General features: G+C 44.4%; 2 protein-coding genes and 1 pseudogene across 3 annotated transcripts in view; 2 read left to right on the forward strand and 1 right to left on the reverse strand.

The window, feature by feature from the left end:
• Positions 1-4,678, forward strand: part of LOC111959772 (integrin alpha-6-like) — a 39,000-nt gene extending 34,322 nt beyond the window's left edge. Inside the window, exons 18-26 of one of the 2 annotated variants that reach the window (XM_023981571.2) lie at positions 436-513; positions 1,225-1,327; positions 1,419-1,595; positions 1,724-1,816; positions 1,896-2,012; positions 2,119-2,217; positions 2,353-2,478; positions 2,649-2,783; positions 3,322-4,678. In XM_023981571.2, the coding sequence (XP_023837339.1) occupies positions 436-513; positions 1,225-1,327; positions 1,419-1,595; positions 1,724-1,816; positions 1,896-2,012; positions 2,119-2,217; positions 2,353-2,478; positions 2,649-2,756 (901 nt within the window). In that variant the 3' untranslated portion in view covers positions 2,757-2,783; positions 3,322-4,678. The remainder of the gene's footprint in view (positions 1-435; positions 514-1,224; positions 1,328-1,418; positions 1,596-1,723; positions 1,817-1,895; positions 2,013-2,118; positions 2,218-2,352; positions 2,479-2,648; positions 2,784-3,321) is intronic. The other variant, XM_023981570.2, reaches the window with a different exon arrangement.
• Positions 4,679-10,517: 5,839 nt separating this feature from the next.
• Positions 10,518-18,209, forward strand: LOC111959965 (pyruvate dehydrogenase (acetyl-transferring) kinase isozyme 1, mitochondrial-like; annotated as a pseudogene).
• Positions 18,210-20,368: 2,159 nt separating this feature from the next.
• Positions 20,369-27,644, reverse strand: part of LOC111959966 (neurabin-2-like) — a 41,695-nt gene continuing 34,419 nt past the window's right edge. The window contains 12 exon segments of the mRNA XM_070437628.1: positions 20,369-21,096; positions 21,524-21,712; positions 22,443-22,559; positions 23,061-23,105; positions 24,113-24,314; positions 24,470-24,541; positions 24,626-24,677; positions 24,861-25,191; positions 25,386-25,531; positions 26,235-26,352; positions 26,355-26,381; positions 27,450-27,546. Of these exon segments, the coding sequence (XP_070293729.1) occupies positions 20,938-21,096; positions 21,524-21,712; positions 22,443-22,559; positions 23,061-23,105; positions 24,113-24,314; positions 24,470-24,541; positions 24,626-24,677; positions 24,861-25,191; positions 25,386-25,531; positions 26,235-26,352; positions 26,355-26,381; positions 27,450-27,546 (1,555 nt within the window). The 3' untranslated portion in view covers positions 20,369-20,937.

The following is a 27,644-nucleotide window of genomic DNA, read 5'->3' on the forward strand; positions in this document are numbered from 1 at the left end:
GACACTTGGAAATGTCCCGTGACCACACCTGACACCACTTACTAAAAACATCTGCCCATTTCTAGTTGTCAGGTCTATCAAGCCAATTTTTTCTGATATTGTTCACATGTTGTGGAATCCATCTGATGTGTTTCCAGCTCTAGTCATCAATAATTCACTTATAGCTAGATGGTCAATGAAAGATGACCATCAAAAGAACAATAAAAACGCATTTTGTGTGTGCTTGTTCTTGTGTAAGCTATCGATCTTCTAATCATTTCCTCATCTCCCAGATGTCTTCTTTCCAAATATACAAAGTTTCTGCATGTCGGAAGCATGTAATTACACACGAACAGCACTTACTTTTGGGTATGTCTATTTCAGGCGGAAATCTATATTTTGCCGTTACATTTTAAGAGGATAACAAACACTTATGTGTCACTTCTCTACTTTCAGGACCAGTACACAGGACAACATGGGAAGAGTGAAAGCAAAGGCTAAAGTAGTGATTGAGCTGTTACTTTCTGTTGCAGGGTAAGTAGTGTTTCTAACATGTCCACTTGTTGACTACTGCATCAACTCSATTTCAAATACTTTTTTGATCTGATTTATTTAAAAGTACACGGAGAGCGAACATTAATGAMATCCATGTCAATCTCGCATGGCTCAAAGKGGAAGAGAGATTGACATCATCATTACTTGCTTTCGTAAGACATGTTGACAAGCTGAAGGTACCGAGCTGTCGGTTTTTAAAATACTAGCACACAGCTCGGACACCCATGTATACCCCACAAGACATGCCACCAGAGGTCTYTTCACAGTTCAGAACAGACTATGGAGGCACACAGCACTACATAGAGCCATGACTACATAGAACWCTATTACACATCAGATAACTGARGCAAGCAGTAGAATCAGATTTAAAAAGCAGGTAAAAATACACTTTATGGAACAGCGGGGACTGTGAAGTAACACACACAGACACATGCATACACACACGGTAACATGCACACTATACACACACAAACAAACAAACAAATATATTTTGTGTTGTAGATATGTGGTAGTGGATTATGGGCCTGAGGGCCCACACTTAGTGTGTTGTGAATTTTGTAATGAATGTATTGTAATGTTTTTAAAATTGTATAACTGCCTTAATTCCGCCGGACCCCAGAAAGAGTGCTAATGGAGATCCATAATGAATACAAATGTAGTCCACTAATATGTGGTTTGTTTATCAATCAGAGTTGCGAGACCCTCCCAGGTGTATTTTGGGGGTGMYGTGAAAGGAGAGAGTGCCATCAAGACAGARGAGGAGATCGGCAGTTTGATTGATTATGAATTTAAGGTAATTATCGTTGTCTGCTGATCTCAGTTTCTCAATATCACTTTGTCTGAGTTTGACCGTGATGTAACATGTTTTAATATTATACCTCCAGATAATCAATTTGGGTAAGCCGTTGAAGTCCTTTGGCACAGCCTCGTTGAACATCCAGTGGCCCAAAGAGAATGTGGATGGGAAATGGCTGTTATATCTGGTTAAGATCAGCAGTACTGGCCTGGAAGAGATCCGCTGCTCCCCAGAGACTGAGATCAACTCTCTCAAACACATTCAGGTAATACTTTCCTACTGAAGTTTCACTGTACTTGATGCATTTGTGGAAAAGCAAAATCAGCCAGAGATTAAGCGTTAAGACATTCAAGTTTGAATCACTAACTTGTGAWGAGTTTATTTATTTTTTAGGAGTCCAGCACATCTAGGAAAAAGCGGGAAGTTGGAGGCAAAAAATCTGGAGGCAAAATTACTTTATTGGACCAAAAAAAGCACAAGATTTTGGTAAACACACTTTCACTTGCATTTAAAAATAGATCAATAATGACACGCTGTCCGTCTGACAAAAGGTTATGTTCCTCAGATGTGTGGCAATGGCTATGACGCTAGATGTGTGGTGATCAAGTGCCCTCTACAGGGCTTGGACAGTAGTGCAGTGATTGCGCTGCGATGCCGTCTGTGGAACGCTACCTTCCTTGAGGTGAGAAACAACATGCCTGTGCTATTTGCTTTTCAAAATAGCCCTAAATAGCAGATACGATTAATTCAGTCATTCTCTAACATTGAAAGCCTTTGTTTTGAAACAGAATTATGCCTCTTTGAACTATCTTGATATAATTGTGAAAGCTTCCATCAGCCTTGATGCTCCTGCAAAGAATATGGTTCTCAGGAATGCTGAGACTCAGGTGTGTGGCACAGAAGAACTCTTGACATCCGTTATCATCCACTCACACAATGACACCTTCACYGATCAATACAATTTTAGAATGTATGTGTAACAAATCGAAATAAACCGACTGTTTCTTCTTGTACCCATGCAGGTGAGAGTCACGGTGTTTCCAGAGAAGGCAGTAACCCAGTATGGTGGCGTTCCATGGTGGATCATCCTTGTGGCTGTCCTGGCTGGTATTCTGATGTTGGCATTGCTAGTGTTTCTACTCTGGAAGGTAGGCATGGTCTTCAACCGCAACACATTTACCAACATATTCACTGTATTGTACTCTGAGCTATTAGTAGACACATGCAACATTGAATCATTATTCATTCAGGTAGTATTATAGTATATCTATGTTCTCATATTGTTTCCGAATGATTCATCACCCTCGCTCTCCTTTAGTGTGGCTTCTTCAAGAGAGCCCCACAAGACCAGTACGATGCAGCGTATCACAAGGCTCAGATCCATGTTCAGGCCTCTGATAAAGAGAAACTCACTACTGAGGCATAGTGCCCGATCTCTGCGCTCAGACCTGGGGTAAAATGGGCATTGCAGTCAGCATGGCGTGTGGGCTTAAACACTAACTCACTTTTGCTTTAAAGGAAATGCTTACTTCCGCACGTCTCGAGTGCAAAAAGTCAGAGACACATACATAGACCAATGTAGTTTGTACTATAATTGATCATTATTCCAATTGGAGTATGTTCAACAAGCTTTGATAGGGTGTTCAGACATTTGTTCATGTATGTGTGTTTGAATTAGGTCAGCGTTCAATGTCCCCCCCCCCCAAATGAGCAGTTATTACATTTTCCTACATTTCACACCTATCAACCACTATTTCTTGTGTGCTTTGAAGTTTCTTCATTTTTATAGGTTTCTGCTTTGTCAGCCTGGCTGTTTGGAAATGCTATTTTGAATACTACTCTTACCATGCGAAGCATGCTCTCACACAAAACTCTCTTTGGATTGCCTCTCTGATTTGCTTGAGCATTATGTGTGTTGTATTTGCATGTTCAGGTTGATACAAGTCTATAAAATGCCGAATTAATAATTATCTTTGCTTTTCTCTTGCCAGTGTGGATTTTTCAAACGTTCCGAACATGATGACAGTGTTCCAAGATACCATGCTGTACGGATAAGGAAAGAGGCTCATCAGTTCAAAGACCGGAAAGCCAAGCTGGATTCCTTTGAGAAAAAGCAGTGGATGACAAGCTGGAATGAGCATGTGAACTAATCAYAAGACACTTGACTGTTGGGATGCTGTCAGAGACCAGAATCTCCCGTTTTTTCTAAACATCCCAGTGTCACGAACACATTGATCTTAGTTATTTATTTTGTACAGTCTAAACTCTATTGACTGCATTTGTGAAGCAAACTCCAAAATATACTTTTTCTATTCTCCCGAAGGATTCTCAGATCAAAACTGTGTCCTATCCTGAGGAAATGAGAAGCATCACATCTTACAATTCATTTTTTCTGAATTGGGACTTTTTAAATAAATGATCTGCCACTGATACTGTTTATTTTTTTTGAGCATAAACAGTTTCAATCCAATGTTTAGCTGAAGATAATATTTTTTTGGGGGGGTCAGTTTTGTCCAATCTATTGTACTGTATAGACTGGAACATTTTGTATGTTTGTATATATTTAAATACTTTAGCACACTGTATATTTATTTKAGTCATTATCTTAAAAACAAAATGCATTGGCCAAATACTTTTTTTTAAATCTAAAGGTTACTTTTCAGTAAGGGCAAATGTTACTGATGATTTTCTAGTGCTACACAGACTAAAAAKTAGCTACAGGTATTAAGCAAATAATATTGTTTCAATACATGCTATTAGATATAATCAGTTATGTCAGTTAAGAGTTTGAGTTAAAACTATGATTCACACCATACCTTTGTTTATCCCCCTGTACTGGRATATGCTTCAGTTAATAGCAATGCAGCTGGGACAACTGGAGCCAACAAGCAATAAAATGCTGATTATTGTTTAGCTAATTGTTTTTGAAGGATGTGTGGGTCTTGAAGATGACACAATATATGCACGAAAATGCAGATTTCAGAAACATTTGGATCTTGTGGATGAATAACCTGCATCATTGTTTACTTGTAGTTATGGCCAGGTCCAGGTGATGGAGTTTGGACACTCCAAATTGGTTGTTCTCACATAGGTTCACTGTGATAAGAGGTGCAACTAAACTATTATTGTTAACATTTAAATCTAAATGTATGTTTTATGTGATTGCCTCTGTATCAGACTTCATTATATGGAAGCTATTCAAAGGGATATTGCTATGGAATGGTGATCAATGAGAAAAATTTAGTAGCCCTACCTAAAAAAAAGTGGGGGGTAATCACTGGCTATTCATTCATTCCTCAATTCAGATGTTTTGAATACTGTGCAAATTGCAATAAATAGAGAAATGTATGGAAGTTGTACCAGTATTTCACTCCTTTTCCTCCTTCTGCTTTACATATCTATGGCCAAAATATATTAGATTAGGCCAGATATAAACGTCCTCTCACTGTCAACTGAGTTTATTTTCAGGAAACTTAACATGTGTAAATATTTGTATGAACATAACAAGATCCACAGACATGTGACTAACAGAAATGGAATAATGTGTCCCTGAACAAAGGGTGGGTTCAAAATCAAAAGTAACAGTCAGTATCTGGTGTGGCCACCAGCTGCATTAAGTACTGCAGTGCATCTCCTCATGGACTGCACCATATTTGCCAGTTCTTGCTGTCAGATGTTGCCCCACTCTTCCACCAAGGCACCTGCAAGTTCCCGGACATTTCTGGGGGGGAATGGCCCTAGCCCTCACCCTCCGATCCAACAGGTCCCAGACGTGCTCAATGGGATTGAGATCCTTACTCTTCTCTGGCCATGGCAGAACACTGACATTCCTGTCTTGCAGGAAATCACTCACAGAACGAGCAGTATGGCTGGTGGCATTGTCATGCTGGAGGGTCATGTCAGGATGAGTCTGCGGAAGGGTACCACATGAGGGAGGAGGATGTCTTCCCTGTAACGCACAGCATTGAGATTGCCTGCAACGACAACAAGCTCAGTCCGATGATGTTGTGACACACCCCCCCAGACCATGACGGACCCTCCACTCCAATCGATCCCGCTCCAGAGTACAGGCCTCGGTGTAACGCTGATTCTTCGACGATAAAACACAACTCCGACCATCACCCCTAGTGAGACAAAACCGTGACGTCAGTGAAGAGCACTTTTTGCCAGTCCTGTCTGGTCCAGCGACGGTGGGTTTGTGCTCATAGGCGACGTTATTGCCAGTGATGTCTGGTGAGGACTGCCTTACACAGGCCTACAAGCCCCAGTCCAGCCTCTCTCAGCCTTTGCAGTTAGTCTGAGCACTGATGGAGGGATTGTGCGTTCCTGGTGTAACTCGGGCAGTTGTTGCCATCCTGTACCTGTCCGCAGGTGTGATGTTCGGATGTACCGATCTGTGCAGGTGTTGTTACACGTGGTCTGCCACTGCGAGGACGATCAGCTGTCTGTCCTGTCTCCCTGTAGCGCTGTCTTAGGCGTCTCACAGTACGGACATTGCAATTTATTGCCCTGGCCACATCTGCCAGTCCTCATGCCTCCTTGCAGCATGCCTAAGGCATGTTCACGTAGATGAGCAGGGACCCTGGGCATCTTTCTTTGTGTGTTTTTCAGAGTCAGTAGAAAGGCCTCTTTAGTGTCCTAAGTTTTCATAACTGTGACCTTAATTGCCTACCGTCTGTAAGCTGTTAGTGTCTTAACGACCGTTTCACAGGTGCATGTTCATTAATTGTTTATGGTTCATTGAACAAGCATGGGAAACAGTGTTTAACCCCTTTACAATGAAGATAGAGTCCTGGGGGCTGGGCTCTCACCATAGCAGACAAAGAGCTGGTCTGTTGTTCTCACTGACCGTGTCCGCTCCACATAGGCAGCCAGTGCCCTCACAGGGCACAGCATGCCAGAGGGAGGCCCAGACTCCCCCGCCACTGCTGGAGGGGTTGTAAGCAGACAGGATAAAAGGGATGTTCACATGCCTGTCTGACAGAACCTTCGGGAGGAATGAAGGGTTGGGGCAGAGAGACATACTCCCCCCCCCGGGGTCTATCCGGTAGCACTCAGAACTTACTGAAAGAGCATGGAGCTCACCCACCCTCTACATGGAAGTAATCGCGACCAAGAAAACCTCCTTCATAGAGAGGTGTTTTGGGGAGGCAGACTCCAACGGTTCGAAAAGCGGCTTTGSCAAAGCTGCCAAGACCACATTCAGATCCCAGCTCGCCATTGAGCGGGTCCTAGCTGGACGCAGGTGACAAACCCCCTTCATAAACTTGGAGACCAAGGGATGGCGCCCCACTGGCCTGTCCATCCATCCCACATGGCAGSCAGATATTGCCGCCAAATACGCTCTCAGTGTAGAGGCTGCCAAGCCCTCATCCAAGCAAGACTGCAGGTATTGGATGACATACTGCACGCCGCATAACTCGGGCACAACCTCAATACCAGTGCACCAAGAGCAGAACAACCACCAGGGCAACTGATATGCCGCGGTTGTAGCCGGCACCCTTGCGCTCTGCATGGTGTTCATTACACCCTCCTGTAGTCCTAACATGGACCATTGGTGCCGTTCAGTGGCCAAGCCCACAGACTGAGGCCGTATGGCCTCGGATGCCACAGAGTTCCCCGGCCTGAGACTGCAAGTCAGGTCTCRGGGGAAGTTGCCAAGGTGTCCCACACAACAGGGACAGGGGAAGGCTGAACCAGGGTCGTCTGGGCCAGTATGGGGCCACCAGAAGCAGACGATGCTCTGCCATCCTGGTCCTGTCCAGCACAGCCTGGATCAGGGGAAAAGGAGGGAAATGCATAAAGCTCCAGCCCTGGCCAATCATGAGCCAGAGCATCCAAGCCCAGAGGCCCTGGTGGCTCCGACATGGAGTACCACAGGGGGCAGTGTGCATTGTCCAGGGAGGCAACAGGTCCACCTGCGCCCTACCAAACTTGTCCCACAGGTGCTACACCACCTGGGGATGTAGGCTCCAGTCCCAAGGTGGCGGGCCCTCCCTCAAGAGCATATTCGCTGCCACACTCAGGATGTCAGGTACGTGTGCTGCGCCTAGAGACGCTAGACTTCCCTGAGCCCAGAGAAGGAGCTCCCGTGCTATAAGATTGAGGCAGTGGGACCTCAGTCCACCCTGATGGTTGATGTAAACCACCACTGTGGTGTTGTCTGTTCTCACCAGGACATGTCTTCCTTTCAGATGTGGAAGGAAAGACCGCAGGAACAGCAGTACAGCTCAGAGCTGTAGTGAATTGATGTGCCTGCCGCTCCAAGGGGGTAGCCAACAGCCGCTGGCCGACCAGCCCTTGGTCACACCCCCCCCAGCCGATGGGAGGCGTCTGTGCTGACCAGCTCCCGGCGGCACATCCTCAGCATCTCCACCCCACCTGAGAGAAAGGAGCGACAGCGCCACCTCAATGCCCTGAGGCCCTGTGTGGTCACCCACAGCTGGCGGTGACAGTGGCACTTCAGGTGCAGCCGGTGGGAGTTGAACCACCATTGAAGAGGCCGGAGATGGAGCAGGCCCAGARGAATCAGCAACGAGGCCGCCGTCAGCAAGCCCAACAGGCGTTGGCAGGTCAGGCGGATACCACCCACCCCTGCCGAAAGTGGTCGAGGCAAGATAAGATCCCCTGAACCGTTCTGGTGGGCAGGCGTGCTCTCATGAGGACTGAGTCCAGTTCCATGCCAATGAAGGCCACCCTCTGGGTGTGCGTCAGATGACTCTTCTTGTCCTTTACAGTAATGCCCAGCCTGTCGATGTGGATCAGGAGCATGTCTCTGTCTGACAGAACCTGGGTCCTGGTCGGGAAACAAATCAGCCAATCGTCCAGGTAATTGAGGATCAACAATCCTCAGGACGTGAGAGGTGCCAGGACAGCATCCACTTTGTGAAAGTGCGGGGTGCCAAGGAGAGGCCGAAGGGAAGAAACATGAATTCGTAARCTGTCCCTTCGAAAGTGAATCGGAGGTACTGCCAATGAGCTGGGTGAACAGGAACATGGAAGTATGCATCCCTCAGGTCCATGTAACCGAGCACCTGGGTCTCCCAGGTACGTCCCTATGGTGGTGACGGTTGACATCATCACACCTGTCACAAAGGGAAGCCATAGGCTCAACCAAGCCAACAAGGCCATGGAAGAGGRGTTCGACACCCTGGGAGAGCTTATGTCGTGACCCGCTTGGAGGAATAGGAACCGGTGAGGGGTAAATTACCCAGTACCTCTGCAAAAACCGGGGAAGACCCGTGTGGGAAAAACAGGCAGACAAAAAACAGCAACCAGGTAATGGATTTTGATTTATTTGTTTACCGCCACCTGCAATATTACCTACCGGTTTAATATCCAAGCAGTAAAAACAGAACCATATGGAGTAACGCCCTTTAAGGAACTCCAAAGTTAATGTCTCAGCGTAGTGGAAAGCCCACCACRATACTCACACTCTGCAGGGGAAAGAACAAGAAAAAACCCTGCAGGATAGTTAGCAGAGAGCAGAAGCATGTTAAAGCAACTCACAACACACATAGAACAAGCCAGTCGGCAAGTTGTGCAAGGTAAATTACAGTTTGTGGCAGCAATAGCCACCAATATATTAATGCACACGGAGTCTTAGTGTAATGTTAACGAAACACGGGCGGAAGATACAGATCAACTGCACGCAGCGAGTGGAGCACTCAAGAGGGGCTGGCCATGTGGCCAGCAGCTCCAGGCTGCAAACAGCCAATCAATCAATCAGTCAAATTAATTTATAAAGCCCTTCTTACATCAGCTGATGTCAAAGTGCTGTACAGAAACCCAGCCCAAAACAGCAAGCAATGCAGGTGTAGAAGCACGGTGGCTAGGAAAAACTCCCTAGAAAGGCCGGAACCTAGGAAGAAACCTAGAGAGGAACCAGGCTATGAGGGGTGGCCAGTCCTCTTCTGGCTATGCCGGGTGGAGATTATAACAGAACATGACTCAAATGTTCATAGATGACCAGCAGGGTCAAATAATAATAATCACAGTGGTTGTAGAGGGTGCAACAGGTCAACACCTCAGGAGAAAATGTCAGTTGGCTTTTCATAGTCGATCCTTCAGAGTATGTCTACCGCTCTTGCTGTCTCTAGAGAGTTAAAAACAGCAGGTCTGGGACCAGATAGTACGTCCGGTAAGTATACTTCCACGCAAGATATTACACTTACTAAGCGAACTTCGGAAAGTTTGTACCTCAAATCATACGGACGTCCGCCGAGAAAATAAAAGAGAACGTGTGTCGCGGCCATGGGGTCTATATATAGGGGCGGACCCCAGCCGTGACGCAGGTGTACACCTTGAGTAAATCTGTAAATCCTCACCTCGGGTGTATCTCTCCGCCGCAGAGTGATACCAATATATTGGAGTGATCCATATAGTGAAACATAACCCCCTTTCTTTTCCCCTTTCACTGGTTGCCATTTTATTGTGTCAACAGGTCACAAATATTGCTGCTATGATTGCACACTGTGGTATTTCACCCAATAGATAAGGAAGTTTATCAAAATTGGATTTGTTTTGGGTCTGTGTAATCTGAGGGAAATATGTGTCTCTAATATGGTCGTACATTTGGCAGGAGGATAGTAAGTGCAGCTCAGTTTCCACATCCTTTTGTGAGTAGTGTGGACATAGCATGTCTCTAAATATCTAAGGCTCATAGAAAACAGGCACTTCTACGTGCCTACTAAAGTGACGTACGTGTGAAGTCAAGGACCCTGGACCAATAAGAAAGCTCGTGTTTGTTTTGACTGCTAGCATGCATCGTGCAAGTTAGCACAAGAAAACTTAAAGCTATATGGTTTCATTTAGACAGTATGATAAGTCAAATGTACAAATATGTTTGACGCAAAGTAACTTTGTTTCTAGGAACTGCTACGAACCAGTTCCAGTCGACTTGAATGAAGACGTGCTCCAGCACGCTAGCTAAATACGCCTGCAAGTTGMACCAAGCCAGCTGGCTAGCTTGTGTAAATATATTGTAAACTAACGTAATTTACTTTGTGGACCGTTATGGTTGGAAACGAAATTCATGAAAGCTAGGTRAACTAGCAAACAGGTGATGAAGGCTAGCTACATTCCGCACTGTCAACAATATTGGGCAAGCAGCTGTTGAACGCCGTGAACTGAATCATTTCGATCCACGTCCGTTTATCAACTGTGAATGTGAGCTAAATCGGTCAAAATGAGGATCGTAAGGGCCTTGATGAGCAACGCCTCCTTCATGAGAAAGCWTATTGATTACTACTCCAGATTCTCCCCTTCACCACTCGCAATGAAACAATTCTTGGACTTCGGTAAACGGACTTGAATCTCAACGCTTTTAGTCAACTGATTGCTAACGTCATTGGGGCAGGGCAGGCTATACACAGTGTACAAAACATTAGCCATACCTTCCTGATATTGCATATATAAGCTTGGCACAGCAGCTGGAGAGGCTATGAGGAGCCTACTCACTTGGGTAGCCACTGCACTGGACATCAACTGGTGAAAGCCACATATGGGTCCCTCTGCTCTCTTGGCCGCCTTAACGGGCCATGGTGCAGGTGGTTACCCCCGGGCGCCATCTCTGGCTGGCTCAATCCCGTCGCAAATCCTCTCAAGCTCTGTCAGTTTGGATGGGAAGCGTCGCTGCAAAGCTATTTTCAGGTCTCCAGAGATGTTTGATCGGGTTCAAGTCCGGGCTCTGGCTGGGCCACTCAAGGACATTCAGAGCCTTGTCCCGAAGCCACTCCTGTGTTGTCTTGGCTGTGTGCTTAGGGTTGTTGTCCTGTTGGAAGGTAAACCTTCACCCCTGTCTGAGGTCCTGAGCGCTCATCAAGGATCTCTCTGTATTTTGCTCCGTTCATCTTTCCCTCGATGTTGACTAGTGTCCCAGTCCCTGCCGATGAAAAACATCCCCACAGCATGATGCTGCCACCCATGCTTCACCATAGGGATGGTGCCAGGTTTCCTTCAGAAGTGATGCTTTGCATTCAGGCCAAAGAGTTCAATCTTGTATTCATCAGACCAGAAAATCTTGTTTCTCATGGTCTGAGAGTCTTTAGGTGTCTYTTGGCAAACTCCAAAAGGGCTGTCATGTGCCTTTTGCTGAGAAGTGGCTTCCGTCTGGCTGCTCTACCATAAACTCTCTACCTGATTGATGGACTGCTGCAGAGATGGTTGTCCTTCTGGAAGGTTCTCCCATCTCCACAGAGGAACTCTGGAGCTCTRTCAGACGGACAATTCCTTCGACCTAATGGTTTGGTTTTTGCTCCGTATTTCCAAATCATGTCCAATCAATTGAATTTACCACAGGTGGACTGCAATCAATTTGTGGAACCATCTCAAAGATGATCAATGGAAACAGGATGCACCTGAGCTCAATATCGAGTTTCATAGCAAAGGTCTGATACTATGGTAAATAAAGTTTTTTTTTTTAAATACATTTGCAACATCTTCTAAAACTGTTTTCGCATTATGGGATATTAGGTACGACCCTGCCTCACGCAGGAAGCGGCGCAGGTCCTAATCCAGGCACTTGTCATCTCCCGTCTGGATTACTGCAACTCGCTGTTGGCTGGGCTCCCTGCCTGTGCCATTAAACCCTACAACTCATCCAGAACGCTGCAGCCCCGTCTGGTGTTCAACTTTCCCAAGTTCTCTCACGCACCCGCTCCTCCGCTCTCTCCACTGGCTTCCAGTTAAAGCTCGCATCCGCTACAGACCATGGTGCTTGCCTACGGAGCTGTGAGGGGAACGGCACCTCCGTACCTTAAGGCTCTGATGCAGCCTAACCCAAACAAGGGCACTGCGTTCATCCACCTCTGGCCTGCTCGCCTCCTACCTCTGAGGAAGTACAGTTCCCGCTCAGCCCAGTCAAAACTGTTCGCTGCTTGGCACCCCAATGGTGGAACAAAACTCCCTCACGACGCAGGTCAGCGGAGTCAATCACCACCTTCCGGAGACACCTGAACCCCACCTCTTTAAGGAATACCTAGGATAGGATAAATAATCCTTCTAACCCCCCCCCCTTAAAAGAGTTAGATGCACTATTGTAAAGTGGTTGTTCCACTGGATATCATAAGGTGAATGCACCAATTTTAGTGCGCTCTGGATAAGAGCGTCTGCTAAATGACTTAAATGAAATGTAAATGTAAATGATATTGTGTGTAGATTGATGAGGATTTTTAAAAATGTATTTAATCAATTTTAGAACAAACTGTAACGTAACAAAATGTGGAAAAAGTAAAGGGGTCTGAATACTTTTCGAATGCACTGTAATATATATATATTACATGGCCGAAAGTATGTACACCTGCACGTCGAACATCTCATTCCAAAACCTTGGGCATTAATATGGAGTAGGTACCCCCCTTGGCTGCAATAACAGCCTCCACTCTTCTGGGAAGGCTTTCCACTAGATGTTGGAACATTTCTGCTGGGACTTGCTTCCATTCAGCCACAAGAGCATTAGTGATGTCTGGCACTAATGTTGGGCGATTAGGCCTGGCTCGCAGTCGGCGTTCCAATTCATCCCAAAGGTGTTCGATGGGGGTTGAGGTCGGTGATCTGTGCAGGCCAGTCAAGTTCTTCCACACCGACCTCGACACAGCGTATGTGGGAACTCCTTCAAGACTGTTGGAAAAATCATTCCAGCTCCCGAAGGTGGCACTGCATCTCAGTGCTAGAGGCATCACTACAGACCCTGGTTTGATTCCAGGCTGTATCACAACCGGCCGTGATTGGGAGTCCCATAGGGCGGCGCACAATTGGCCCAGCGTCATCCAGGTTAGGGTTTGGCCGGGGTAAGCCATCATTGTAAATAAGATTTTGTTCTTAACCGACTTGCCTAGTTAAATTWAAAAAATTATAAAAAAGCTGGTAGAGGTAATGCCAAGAATGTGCAAAGCTGTCAAGGCAAATGGTGGCTACTTTGAAGAATATAAAATATAAAATCACTTTTTTTTGATTACTACATGATTCCATTTGTGTTATTTCATAGTTTTGATGTCTTCACTATTATTCTACAATGTAGAAAAAAGTAAAAAATAAAGAAAAACGAATGAGTAGTTGTGTCCAAACTTTTGACTGGTACTGTTTTATATAGCTCCTTCACCTGTTTCATATCTTTCATCTAACTAACCTATCAGTCATGTTTGTTCCATTTCACATTCAGGGTCTGGTGAAAATGCATGTGAGAAAACATTGTTTACATTCCTGCGACGGGAGCTACCTGTGAGGTACATAATGAAGGAGATCAGGTTGTTACCAGATCATCTGCTAAAGACTCCATCAGTACGGTTGGTACAGAGTTGGTGAGTACTCTTATTTTAGGCCTAGCTCACTCCCTTCTAGCCTGGGGGAACCAGCCTGATCGCTGTGTTTACCGTTCTATTTCACTTCAGTAAAACAGAATGGTGAACGCAGCATTCAGGCTGATTCCACCAAGCTAAACCCCCATCTTCTGTTATGCATGTTCCAACAGGCCTATAAATAACATCACCAATGTATGAGATCATTTTTTTTGGGGGGGGGGGTACATGTAAAGTCTTCAAGACATTATGGAGTTCAAGGAGAAAGATGCTGATGATGAGAAAGTCACATATGAGTAAGACGATGATCACGTTTYGTTATTCAAATCAAATCAAATGTTATTGGTCACATACACATATTTAGCAGATGTTATTGCTGCTGTAGCGAAATGCTTGTCTTTCTAGTTCCAACAGTGCAGTAGTATCTAATAATTCACAACAATACACAAATCTAAAAGTAAAAGAATGGGATTAAGAAATATGTAAATATTAGTACGAGCAATGTCGAAGTGGCATTGACTAGAATACAGTATATACATATGAAATAAGTAAAGTGGTATGTTGTAGGCCCATTCCTCCTGTGGATCATAATTCCTTTGGTCTCGGTCTTCACACAGTTTCACTGATGCTGTTATAAAGATCCGAAACCGTCACAATGACGTCATCCCGACTATGGCCCAGGGGGTTGTGGAGTACAAGGAGACCTATGGCACAGACCCCATCGTCAGCCAGAACGTTCAGTATTTCCTGGAACGCTTCTACATGAGCAGAATATCCATTAGGATGCTGCTTAACCAGCACAGTGAGTATGTCACTTGTTATAGCAGAGTAAATCCATTTGAATTCAATAACTTTTTTGACAGTATTTCTTTWGATTAAAAAAGAAGTGGTCAGATAGGGACTTTTTGGACATGAATGACAAAACATTCAGGAGATAAGTCGCTCAAAGTTGACCCATTTTGCATGCCTCACCATCACATGAGACACGCATGTCTTCATCACTGGAAAATATAAGGTTGTGTTTGATATAATTTAAAAGCTTACAAACTATTTAATAATTTATTTAAAAAATATATTTTTTAATCAAATGTCATTTTCTAACCTTATATGTAAATTTGCTAAAAACACATTAACTCCTATTTTTTTTCTCATATTTGCATACAGTGCCTTGCAAAAGTATTCACCCCCTTGGCATATTTCCTATTTTGTTGCATTACAACCTGTAATTGAAATAGATTTCTATTTGGATTTCATGTAATGGACATGCACAAAATAGTACAAATTGTTGAAGTGAAATCTAAAAAATAAACAACGCAAAAGGGGTGCGTGCATATGTATTCCCTTTAAATAAGATCTGGTGCAACCAATTACCTTCAGAAGTCACATAATTAGTTAGACTTTATTTAAGTGTCACATGATCTCTATACATCTGTTCTGAAAGGCCCCAGAGTCTGCAACACCACTAAGCAAGGGGAACCATCAAGCAAGCGGCACCATGAAGACCAAGGAGCTTTCTAAACAGGTCAGGGACAAAGTTGTGGAGAAGTTCAGATCAGGGTTGGGTTATAAAAAAATATTTGAAACTTTGAACATCCCACGGAGCACCATTAAATCCATTATTAAAAAATGGAAAGAATATGGCACCACAACAAACCTGCCAAGAGAGGGCCGCCCACCAAAACTCACGGACCAGGCAAGGAGGGCATTAATCAGAGAGGCAACAAAGAGACCAAAGATAACCCTGAAGGAGCTGCAAAGCTCCACAGCGGAGATTGGAGTATCTGTCCATAGGACCACTTTAAGCTGTACACTCCACAGAGCTGGGCTTTACGGGAGAGTGGCCAATAAAAAGCCATTGCTTAAAGAAAAAAATAAGCAAACACATTTGGTGTTTGCCAAAAGGCATGTGGGAGTCTCCCCAAACATATGGAAGAAGGTATTCTGGTTAGATGAGACTAAAATTGAGCTATTTAGCCATCAAGGAAAACGTTATGTCTGGCGCAAACCCAACACCGCTCATCACCCCGAGAACACCATCCCCACAGTAAAGCATGGTGGTGGCAGCATGCTGTGAATATGTTTTTCATCGGCAGGGACTGGGAAGCTGGTCAGAATTGAATGAATGATGGATGGCGCTAAATACAGGGAAATTCTTGAGGAAAGACCTGTTTCAGTCTTCAAGAGATTTGAGACTGGGACAGAGGTTCACCTTCCAGCAGGACAATGACCCTAAGCGTACTGCTAAAGCAACACTTGAGTGGTTTAAGGGGAAACATCTAAATGTCTTGGAATGGCCTAGTCAAATCCCAGACCTCAATCCAATTGAGAATCTGTGGTATGACTTAAAGATTGCTGTACACCAGCGGAACCCTCCAACTTGAAGGAGCTGGAGCAGTTTTGCCTTGAAGAATGGGCAAAAATCCCAGTGGCTAGATGTGCCAAGCTTACAGAGAAATACCCCAAGAGACTTGCAGCTGTAATTGCGGCAAAAGGTGGCTCTACAAAGTATTGACTAGTTATGGGGGTGAATAGTTATGCACGCTCAAGTTTTTGTCTTACAAGAGAAAATATTTTGCATCTTCATAGTGGTAGGCATGTTGTGTAAATCAAATGATACAAACCCCCCCAAAATCTATTTTAATTCCAGGTTGTAAGGCAACAAAATAGGAAAAATGCCAAGGGGGTGAATACTTTCGCAAGCCACTGTATGTTGTAACTTAGACCCTATTTTACATCTGAGGTTTTTGTGTTGTGCCCGCCATCGGTTGAGACAACATGCTCTTGAATACAGGGTGGGTGTTTTGGCTGATAATGTACTAATATATATTTCACATTTCAAATAGCACCACAAAGATGGTTGGAGGTCCCCTTATTGTATGCAACGCTTTTAAATGTGCCTTTAGAGGCCATGCATTTCAATACTTGTCTTTAAAACTAAAGCAATTTAGGTCAAAAGATTTTATAATAACAAAGGAAATAGAGGCACTAACAGTACAGATACATGGCAATAAAAACTGTACCATAGAGGCACATAATAAGTTAGAGGGAAAACAAAAAGAACTGGAGGAACTTATTCAAGAAAGATCAAGTGTAATATATTATATACTGAACAAAATTATAAACTCAACATGTAGTGTTGGTCCCATGTTTCATGAGCTGAAATAAAAGATCCTAGAAATGTTCTTTAACCTGTTAGTGAGCATTTCTACTTTTGCCAAGATAATCCATCCACCTGATAAGTGTGGCATATTAAGAAGCTGATTAAACAGCATGATCATTACACAGGTGCACCTTGTGCTGGGGAAAATGAAAGGCCACTCTAAAATGTGCAGTTTTATCACACAACACAATGCCACATATGTCTCAAGTTTTGAAGGAGTGTGCAATTGGCATGTTGACTGCAGGAATGTCCACCAGAGATGTTGCCAGATAATTTAATGTTAATTTCTCTGCCATAAGCCGCCTCCATCATTTTAGAGAATTTGGCAGTACGTCCAACCCGCCTCACAACCACAGATCACGTGTAACCACGCCAGCCCAGGACCTCCACATCTGGCTTCTTCACCTGCGGGATCATTTGTGAGGGGTGCTGATGAGTATTTCTGTCTGTAATAAAGCCCTTTTGTGGGGAAAAACTCATTATGATTGGCTGGGCCTGKTTCCCCAGTGGGTGGGCCTATGAACTGACTTTGAAAATACCTTTTTGATTAAGTACGACTGGAATTTATATATAAATACCTTGACTATTTTAATATTGGAAAATCTCTTATACAATGRGTTAAAGTTATGTGTAGTAACCCCAGGTGTAAAATAGTAAATAATGTCAACATCTTTGAAAGTATTAAACTGTTAAGAGGAGTAAAACAAAGTTGTCCAATATCGGCATATTTATTTATTATGGCCAACGAAATGTTAGCTATTAAAATCAGATCCAACAATAATATCAAGGGGCTAGAAATCCAGGGCTTAAAAACAAAGGTTTCATTGTATGCTGATGATTCATGCTTTCTTTTAAATCCTCAATTTGGATCCCTGCACAGCCTCATAAAGGATCTACTTCATTTTTTTACCTCTGGATTACAACTGAAGTGCACCGTATTACGTATTGGATCGCAAAAAAATWAAACTTTTACATTACCGTGTAGTTTACCAATAAAATGGTCTGACGGTGAAGTGGACATGCTTGGTATTCATAAATTTTAATAGAAAGTTTGCAAAAATAGATAAGATCTTGCTACCATGAAAAGGTCAATACCTATCTATTTGTGGAAAAATCGTCCTGATTAAAACTTTAGTCATATCCCAGTTGACTTATTTACTTATGGCCCTGCCTACACCTAACGTCAAAAAAAAAATATATATGTTCTATTTGGAATGGCAAGCCAGAAAAAATGTAATGGGCCTGTTTATATAATGAATATGAATTCGGAGGTCAGAAATTATTAAATATTAAAGCATAGGACCTCTCACTAAAATCTTCAGTCATAGAAAAGCTATACTTAAAGCAGATTAGTAACAATGGCTCATCCCGTGTTCAAGAATGTCCTTTTTCCCTTTATTCAGATTACAACCGCTCACTTTAGATTATTGGAAAATGAAATTGTCTCCAAAATATCACTTTTTAAAACAAGCCATGTAAAGCTGGTTGCAATTTCAGTTTAATCCACCAGAAAAGACAGAACAAATATTATGGTTAAACTCAAATATACTAATTGATGATAAAATTAGACATAAAGATCTTTGTAAATTATATCATAAATAGGACTGGTGGAGTTAAGTCACACATGCAATTAACAAAAATATATGGAAATCTGCTCTATCCAAAATTACAACCAACTGGTTGCAGCATTACCACAAAAATGGAGTAGGGAAGTGGAAGAAGGTAAGGAACTTCTTGGTTGGTATCATTGTTTACCTATTTAACTAATACATATCGTCAGTACAGAATTGCCAGTTAATATGACTTTTGCATGGTTGTATTTACACTACATAACCAAAAGTATTTGGRCACYTGCTCGTCAAACATCTCATTCCAAAATCATGTGCATTTAATATGGAGTGGGTCACCCCTKTGGTGCTATAATAGCCTCCACTCTTCTGGGAAGGCTTTCCACTAGATRTTGGTACAATGCTGCAGGCACTTGCTTAAATTCGGTCACAAAAGCATTAGTGAGGTYGGCACTGATGTTGGGGRATTAGGCCTGGCTCGCAGTCGGCRTTCCAATTCATCCCAAAGGTGTTCGATGGGGTTGTTCGATGGGGTCGGTGCTCTGTTCAGGCCAGTCAAGTTCTTCCACACCGACCGACAAACCATTTCTGTATGGACCTCGCTTTGTGCACGGGGGCATTGTCATGCTGAAACAGGAAAGGGCCTTCTCCAAACTGTTGGAAGCACAGAATGTCATTGTATGCTGTAGAGTTAAGATTTCCTTTCACTGGAACTAAGGGGCCTAGCCCGAACTATGAAAAACAGCCCCAGACCATTATTCCTCCACCAAACTTTACACTTGGCACTGCATTGGGGCAGGCAAAGCGTTCTCCTGGCATCTGCCAAACCAAGATTCGACCGAGGATGGACAATTTTTACGGGCTACGSGCTTCAGCAATCGGCAGTCCCGTTCTGCTTGTATGATCTACCAGTTCGCGGCTGAGCCGTTGTTGCTCCTARACGTATCCACTTCACAATAACAGCACTTACAGTTGACCAGGGCAGGAATTTGACAAACTGACTTGTTGGAAAGGTGGCATCCTATGACGGTGCCACGTTGTAAGACACTGAGCTCTTCAATACGGGCCATTCTACTGCCAATGTTTTTCTATGGAGATTGAATGGCTGTGTGCTGGATTTATACACTTGTCAGCAACGGGTGTGGCTGATATAGCCAAATCAACACATTTTGTGAAGGGGTGTCCACATACTTTTGTATGTATTGTGTTGACTGTTAAAGTGTCCATTTGTTGAACTTAGCAGTCTGCCATCTCTTGAATGCATAAACCATTAGACCTCCCAGTAAAGCACAGAATACAACCACAACAGAATCTGGTGTGAGAATTTGTTTATTTTATGCTGCTTTTACAATATGTACCATGAATAGAATAATAAGATCTAGCTCTTTGTATTAGAACAAGTGGAGGGAATTAAACTAGTGTTTTTACATCCAAAATATAAACGAATCATTCTTGAATTTATAATGTACATTGAAAAAAATGCTTGGGTATGGACAAGCTCAACATGCACCCAACAGACACAGCCAACCATTCAATGGATTTATTGTCACAGGCGCACACACTTCCATGGACCCCACACCCTGTCAGCAAGCAGTGCATGCAGTGTACAATAATATTGCATGTCTTGGTACCATCTCAGCAACACGTAAACCTCTTCGGCACAATAGGACCACAGAGTAGTACATCCTCCATTCTCGAAACAGGCACAGTTGGGGAGGGGATCAGCAGCATTGTTCGTTGTCATTACTTGATTCCTTTCATTTAGCAAAAATTCTCTCATCCTAGTGGCTATTCTACTTAGTAGAAAAAGTATATATAAAATTATGAACCTTAATTATTTTTTAAAAGTTATGCAGTTAATAAAACAATGTATACACCTCCTCACGCTTTGAAGCTTAAAAGACAATATAGTGCTTTTATCTCAATAACTGTACAAAGTTCCGGCAAGAAAAGATCTGTACATGGTTACAGGAAAGTTATGCTAGCAAAAATACAATATAAAAAACACAAAGCCGTACTGAATTCATTCCACTTGTTGTATGGGTAAATGTGCACAAATGCTGCAACTACATATCTGGAAACTTTTAAAATKGATAAAAGTACTTCTATAGCTTTATAGTGGTAAAAAACATGTTGGGTTTTGTTATTGGTCATGTCTCCAACACTTGTCAATATTACAGTATCACTTTCAGAAATCCCCGTTTCCCCAATCTATCACAATGATGACGTGATACAGATACTGCTGGAAACAGGGCTGTCAGTGTGTTTGATTTGATTAAAAAGCAGAGCCAGCTTGTGTGTTCTTGTGAATAACCCAATGACAAATAGGGCTATTTTCAGATGATTCTTCCAATTGGCACATTAAATCAACACTGTTAAACTAGCATTATCATTACTGGCCGTTATAGTCTCAGTACTGTGTGTGACTGTGCTTGTGTTCTCTTAGTAACTACTGTGAAGTGGATGGCACTTACGTAGGCCTATAGGTGAAACAGAACAGATACAGGGGTCGTTGAATGTCCTGCCTCACCCGAGGGACATTGGATTATGTTACGACAGAGAGTGGGTCACCTCTAGGGCAGCTCAGCAGACAGAGTCAGTGTTGGGAGGCAGCCTCCCGCTGCGTCGTGCCTCCTTCTCCCTTTTCTCCCTCTGTTTCTCCAGCTTCTCCTGGGCCTTCCTCATGTCCTTCAGCTTCTTCTTGATGGTGGCCCGGTCACTCTGGCTGGACACACCCAGGGCCTGACGGGACAAACATCACGGGTCACATTCTAGAACACTACTTTCTGAAATGCACATAAACATCYGACAATTTCCTCTGGTTTATTATGTGTCATTCTCCTTATGCACCGTAGTGTAAATTATTGTGAAATTCACCCAGTTTATGTTTGGCCATTAGGTGGCAGTCAAGGCATTARAAACCTGACTGATATTGAGATGAGCGAGATGCAAGACCTCGCTCTCGCACAGTATCTGCGCATGTGCAAGGGTTTCCCGCACTGTTCACAGCGTGGTAGCCAGGGCACCAAAACACTGGAGAAGTGAAGCCTTGCGCTTCAACRCTTTAGTTGTTGCAGAAATTGACCCGCTATGCTTTTTACATCTATGTCATATCGCTGAGTCTACCTTTACATTTTCTTTGGCCTTGTTGCTTGTGATGCCCTCTCACCTTCAACTTGTCACTGTCCAGGTGCATGAGCTGATGGCCATCCACACCCTTGGCAGTGAACTCAGGAGTGTATTGGTCCATGTTCATGCCCATCAACCAGTGACAGATTTGCTGATTRGTCCACTCTGAGACAGGGCGGTTCTGCCATTGGTACTCCTTCCCCGTGGGTACTGGCTCATCATCCAGGGTCTACGGAACACCAAGAAAAACATGCCATCCCAAGAAAACTAACAAAACAACAGTAACAATAATGTATTAAATAGCGAATCAATGTCAGTTACATGACAATATGTAAGCACAATATCAAAATATCATGGCACGGTGCAAAGTGACAAATCCCATTAAAAAAAAAGCTGTGTGCACTGGTCAATTCAGAGTTTGTCACAACGCTGTTAAGTGGAAGAGGCCACGACATGCAGAGGGAGCATGTTTGTTTTGTTCTACCTGGCATACCTGGCTTGTTTGAGTATAGTAGGCAGGGCTTTGKTCTTAACGTTTATCTGAGTATAAATAAAAATCACTTATCAACTGAAACACCAACAAGATAAGCCATACAGCCACAAAACACAGCCATACACACAATCCAACACCATCTACAAAGGAATGTTCCTTTCCACCAAGCAGACACAGGAGCAGCATAGATCATTCTACGGTCTAACGAAGGAGTCTCTTCTGCTAGTTCAGCTAGTTGACTGCACATCAAGGACCCCAAAGCTAAAGACAGAAATGTCTTTTAACACCACACAGACAACTTCATCACACACATGCAACTTCATTCTCCGGCGGCCATTCACAATTCCATCATCACAGCCACAAGGGGGCAAAGAGCATGCTTTGAGACTGTCCCGTCTCAGAGACATCTGAGCAGCAYCATCCCACACGGGCTTTTGTGGACGTGGAACAAAGAGAGAGCACTCACCTCACTGGACGAGAAGACTAAAGTATGCGAGCGCCCAGACAGATTGGGCTCTGCAACTAAGCCTGTGATGTCTGAACTGGGGCTGCCAGGGTTTGAATCATCTATGACTGACAAACTCTGGAACAAGTGGAAACAAGGAGGAACGCATTAACTAGACAAACACATGSGTGGGTAAACAACAGTTCTTTACTCTGTGGAGTAAAGCTCTAGGGAGGAAGGTGATCCACAGTAGTACCGTAAAACATGGAACTTTGGGTTGAGAACTAGAACAGTACATTTTCTGAAGAAAAAGTGGTGTGCTTGTGAAGGATCGATTGATCCCTAGGATAGGATAACGTGAAAGTCACCAAACAAACAAACAAACAAACAAAAAACTTCTACTACGACACTTAATACTAATCATCAAATCGTGTGCGATATGAATGTGAAATGTTAGATTTAGAGTGCTCGACACACTACCACAAACCCAATTTCACTACGACGACACAAATCAATTTGGGGGTATAATTAGTATGATCTAGATGCGAAATGAACAATCACAACAATAGATGAAGGGTTAGTTCTAGTCTACCAGCTCTTCTAAGATGGCGGGGGGAGAAAAAGGAAATCATACTGTACCAAATCTAACGAGCGACTGAATAAAGAGGACCAGGAGAGATTTGTCTGTTTTGAAAGAAGGACTGTTAGTGAGCGAGCTTGTCAAGTCGTTCTCCCTACTTTACACTGTGGATCACACTGCTCTAGCTGGCACAGGACCATGGGACACAGACTCCGAGAAGTAGAATCCCAGCCATCAGAACCAGGGGAGACCCTGTTTGTGGCCAACACTGCCCACACACTGTCCACTATCTCCCCATAGCCCTGGTGCTGTTGGCCTCCATCTACACCCCAGGCAGCCTGGTTGTAAATTAGTCAGGCCTGTTTGAGTAGATGCATTTAAAAATGGGGATAATTCTGTGGTTGCTAAGCCATTGAAAGGCCAGTGAATCCTCCTCTCTCTGATTAATAAYGAGGCTGCGTCTCAAAAAGCACCCTATATAGGGCACTACTTTTGAACTGCAATGTCATCATCCCTCGCTGGGAAACACGACACCGGCCGGCTGATAGCTGCACATCTCTTGACTGGATTCTCTATTTATTTCTATGCAGAGCAGAAACCTTGAACTGTGGACTACTGACCAATGAATCACTGTCTTATTACTGGCAAACATAACATGAATTGGTCCAGAAATGACAGMGAGGTCAGTTCAGTGACACAGGGAAGGCATTTCATTTCACTTTGTAGTAGCCAGAGCCATTTATTTAGAGAGTTAGGCCAACTTTTAGAATTTTGAATACTCAGTTGCATAGCGTTKTTTAATCATCCCCCATGTAATGTTAATGGGTAGCTAACATGGCTGCCATAGAATGTTGAGGTGTCATGCAAATGCATCATACTGGCCCAACTCTTTAAATACATGGCTTTAGTAGTAGCTAATGAAATGTAATTTTGAGTCCCGGCTGGATTTGGCATACTAATTAAAATGGCTTAATACAATCTCTCCTTAATGCAAACGTCTTCTGCTTCTGTTTGTTACTGGTGATTCTGAAATTACTAAACATCTGTGTCTAGATTATGAGTGCTTTTTCTTTACGTCTTTTGATGGGGTCAGCTGTGTGTGCGTGCGCACCTTGTTTTTGCGGTCCTGGCTCTGCTCGCTGCTGGTCTCAGTGGCTGCRTATGGTAGGCTGCTGCTGGAGGACGAGGGCTCCTTGTCCCTGTCTCTGTCTCTGTCCCCAAACCAGGAGAAGGGCATACAGGTGGGTATAGAGGTCATGGACTCAGAGGGGGACAGGTTCCCTCCAGATTCCTCCAGGAGCTCGGCAGAACCCCTGGGCATTAGGAAAATTAAGAAAAATAAGCTAAGTCTCCAAATGACATATTGTCTCTTCAATAGCACTAAGATCCTCTGATAGCAGAGCTGTGAGTGTACGGTGATGACATAGCCAGGATGTGGTGACACAGCAGGCATAGAGACATGACATACCTGCTGTCCAGAGATGCTCGCATCGCCTCCTTGTCATGTTTCTTCCCTTTGCCACCAGACTTCCGAAGGCCACTGTTGGTTTTCAAAAAGCTTTAGATAACACAGGACTGACAGGACTGTCAAATTGAAAACAAAATCATTCTCTCAGGCACTTACCCAAAAATCGTCTTTTTGGGTTTTCCTGCTGAAGAACTCTCATTTGTCTCATCTGTAACAGAGTCATATTTTCAAAATAACATAATTACATCAACTGCTGCAAGCAGAGAGCCAGTAAGAGACACATCAATATGGTGACAGTCAGTGGTGATAGTAGCAACATCTTGTTTTGTAAATGTACTGTGTGAGGAGAATGCTGTGGTTAGCAGACTGATCTCTGGATATGGGACAGTACCTTTAAGCTCCTTGCCCTTCCCCTTGGACTCCCTTTTCTTGACATTGCGCAGGAGCCCTGAGGGGGAGTGTGGCGAGAGCGAAGAGGTATCTTTAGGCGGCGACAGAGAAGGACTGCTCCCACTCTCGGCGCTGTTTCTCTGGGACGGGGGCAGGGAGGAGCTGCTGGAGAGCTCCAGCTTGCTCCTGGATCTCTCCCCAGCCTCGGTGATCTCGTCCTTCTGGCCGTTCCCAGGGTAACAGATGGGCACTGGCAGGGACAGGCTCTCCTGGATGGACCTCCTCCTCCTGGCATAGTCCTCCTCTGCATCCTCCCCCTCTTCCTTGTTCTCCTGGAGGGAAAAACACAGTCAGCAGTGATGACTAAAGAGACAAACAGTGTCTCAGTGATGGGACTGACATGTGAACATTGGTATTGAACATGCAGTCAATAGAAGGAGATGAGGAAGGATGTATCTTTGAATTAGCTAGTACTATTCCCCCTGATATTATTTCCAAAATGAATGAGAGAACATTCTGAGCTGACCTGCGACTGGCAAGGGGACGCGCCAAGGTTCTCCTTCAGTTTGTTGCGAGACGGACGATTCCTCCTTGGGGCCAGTAAGCCCTTGGCCTTGTGTGCACTGGTGTCCAAGCGGTCAGTCTCAGGGACCAGCTCGCTCCAGTCTGTATCTGTGGAGGAGGGACAAAAACACAGCTCGGTACAATAGACAGTAAGCCTGGGAATTGTCAGGGACCTCATGATRCGATATCACGTTACTGCTGATACGATTCAATACTGCGATTCTAATTGCGATTYGATGTTCCAACCATATTGCTGACYATGAGTCTRGTGCAGAGAGACGAGAGCATGAGAAAACGAGTTTTGATCAGTCGGGGAAATAAAAGTGGTGAAAACATGTTGGCTCACTATCCCAAAATAATACTGCGATAAGTGACTGGGTCACTTTTKTTCTCCATCACTACTACACAAGGTACACTATTCTCAGACACTGAGGTTCAGAGACTGTGGCTGCTTCACAAATTGCACCCTATTCCCTATTTAGTGAGCATTAGGAACACCTCTAATATTGAGTTGTACCCCCTTTTGCCCTSAGAACTGCCTCAATTCGTTGGTGCATGKACTCTACAAGGTGTTGAAAGCATTCCACAGGGATGCCGGCTCATGTTTACTCCAATGCCTCTCACAGTTGTGTCAAGTTGGTGACATCAATAAGGGATCACAGCTTTCACCTGAATTTCACCTGGTCATCCTGTCATGTTCCTAATGTTTTGTGCACTCAGTGTATAGTAAAAAAGGTGGCATTTGAGACGTATCCGCACTCTCGCCCTCCTTTAGTGGTAAATGGAGGGTGGCTCCTAGCCTCCTACTTACCTAACAGTAGAGAGTCCACAGACTGTGTGTTGGTGACGGGGCCTTCACTCCCTTGGCTGCTCCATCTCCTTTCCTCTGCAAAGTCCTGACCTGACTGGGTCTCCACGCGGTCAGCAGAATCTGGCGTCTGCCCTCCAGGACCGCTATCTGGAGAAGAACCACAGAACGGACCGTCAACCCTCTCTCCTTCTCCACGAGGTCTGAACCCTCTCTCCTTCTCCACTAGGTCTGAACCCTCTCTCCTTCTCCACTAGGTCTGACCCTCTCCCTTCCCACGAGGTCTGAACCCCTCTCCTTCTCCACTAGGTCTGAACCCTCTCTCCTTCTCCACTAGGTCTGAACCCTCTCTCCTTCTCCACGAGGTCTGAACCCTCTCTCCTTCTCCACGAGGTCTGAACCCTCTCTCCCTTCTCCACTAGGTCTGAACCCTCTCTCCTTCTCCACTAGGTCTGAACCCTCTCTCCTTCTCCCGAGGTCTGAACCCCTTCTCCTTCTCCACTAGGTCTGAACCCTCTCCCTTCTCCACTAGGTCTGAACCCTCTCTCCTTCTCCACGAGGTCTGAACCCTCTCTCCTTCTCCACGAGGTCTGAACCCTCTCTCCTTCTCCACGAGGTCTGAACCCTCTCTCCTTCTCCACGAGGTCTAACCCCTCTCCTCCTTCTCCACTAGGTCTGAACCCTCTTCCTTCTCCACTAGGTCTGAACCTCTCTCCTTCTCCACTAGGTCTGAACCCTCTCTCCTTCTCCACTAGGGTCTGAACCCTCTCCTCCTTCTCCACGAGGTCTGAACCCTCTCTCCTTCTCCACGAGGTCTGAACCCTCTCTCCTTCTCCACTAGGTCTGAACTCCTTCTCCTTCTCCACGAGGTCTGAACCCTCTCTCCTTCTCCACGAGGTCTGAACCCTCTCTCCTTCTCCACTAGGTCTGAACCCTCTCCCTCTCACTAGGTCTGAACCCTCTCTCCTTCTCCACGAGGTCTGAACCCCTTCCTCTCCTTCTCCACGAGGTCTGAAGACAACCTCTCCCTTCTCCACGAGGTCTGAACCCTCTCTCCTTCTCCACTACGTCTGAACCCTCTCTCCTTCTCCACTATGTCTGTTCTAATATTCCAGTCTCTTTCTCATAATTTGTAAATAAGAACTTGTTCTCAACTAGCCTACCTGGTTAAATAAAGGTGAAATAAAAATAAATAAATAAATCATATGTTCCTCTCACCCTGTCCTGCAGGCTTTGAAGCTGCTCCTTGTACCATCGATMCTTCTCATCTAGAACTTTCTTCAGCTCCTCCTCCTTCTTCACAAAGTCAATCTCCCTGGAAAGGAATCAGACCATTAGACTTCAAAATCATTCCACTGACGTGTGGACATACAGTGCATTCGGAAAGTATTCACACCCCTTCCCTTTTTCTAC

Source organism: Salvelinus sp. IW2-2015, linkage group LG36 (assembly GCF_002910315.2).
Source record: "Salvelinus sp. IW2-2015 linkage group LG36, ASM291031v2, whole genome shotgun sequence".
In the NCBI taxonomy this organism is placed as follows: Eukaryota; Metazoa; Chordata; class Actinopteri; order Salmoniformes; family Salmonidae; genus Salvelinus; species Salvelinus sp. IW2-2015.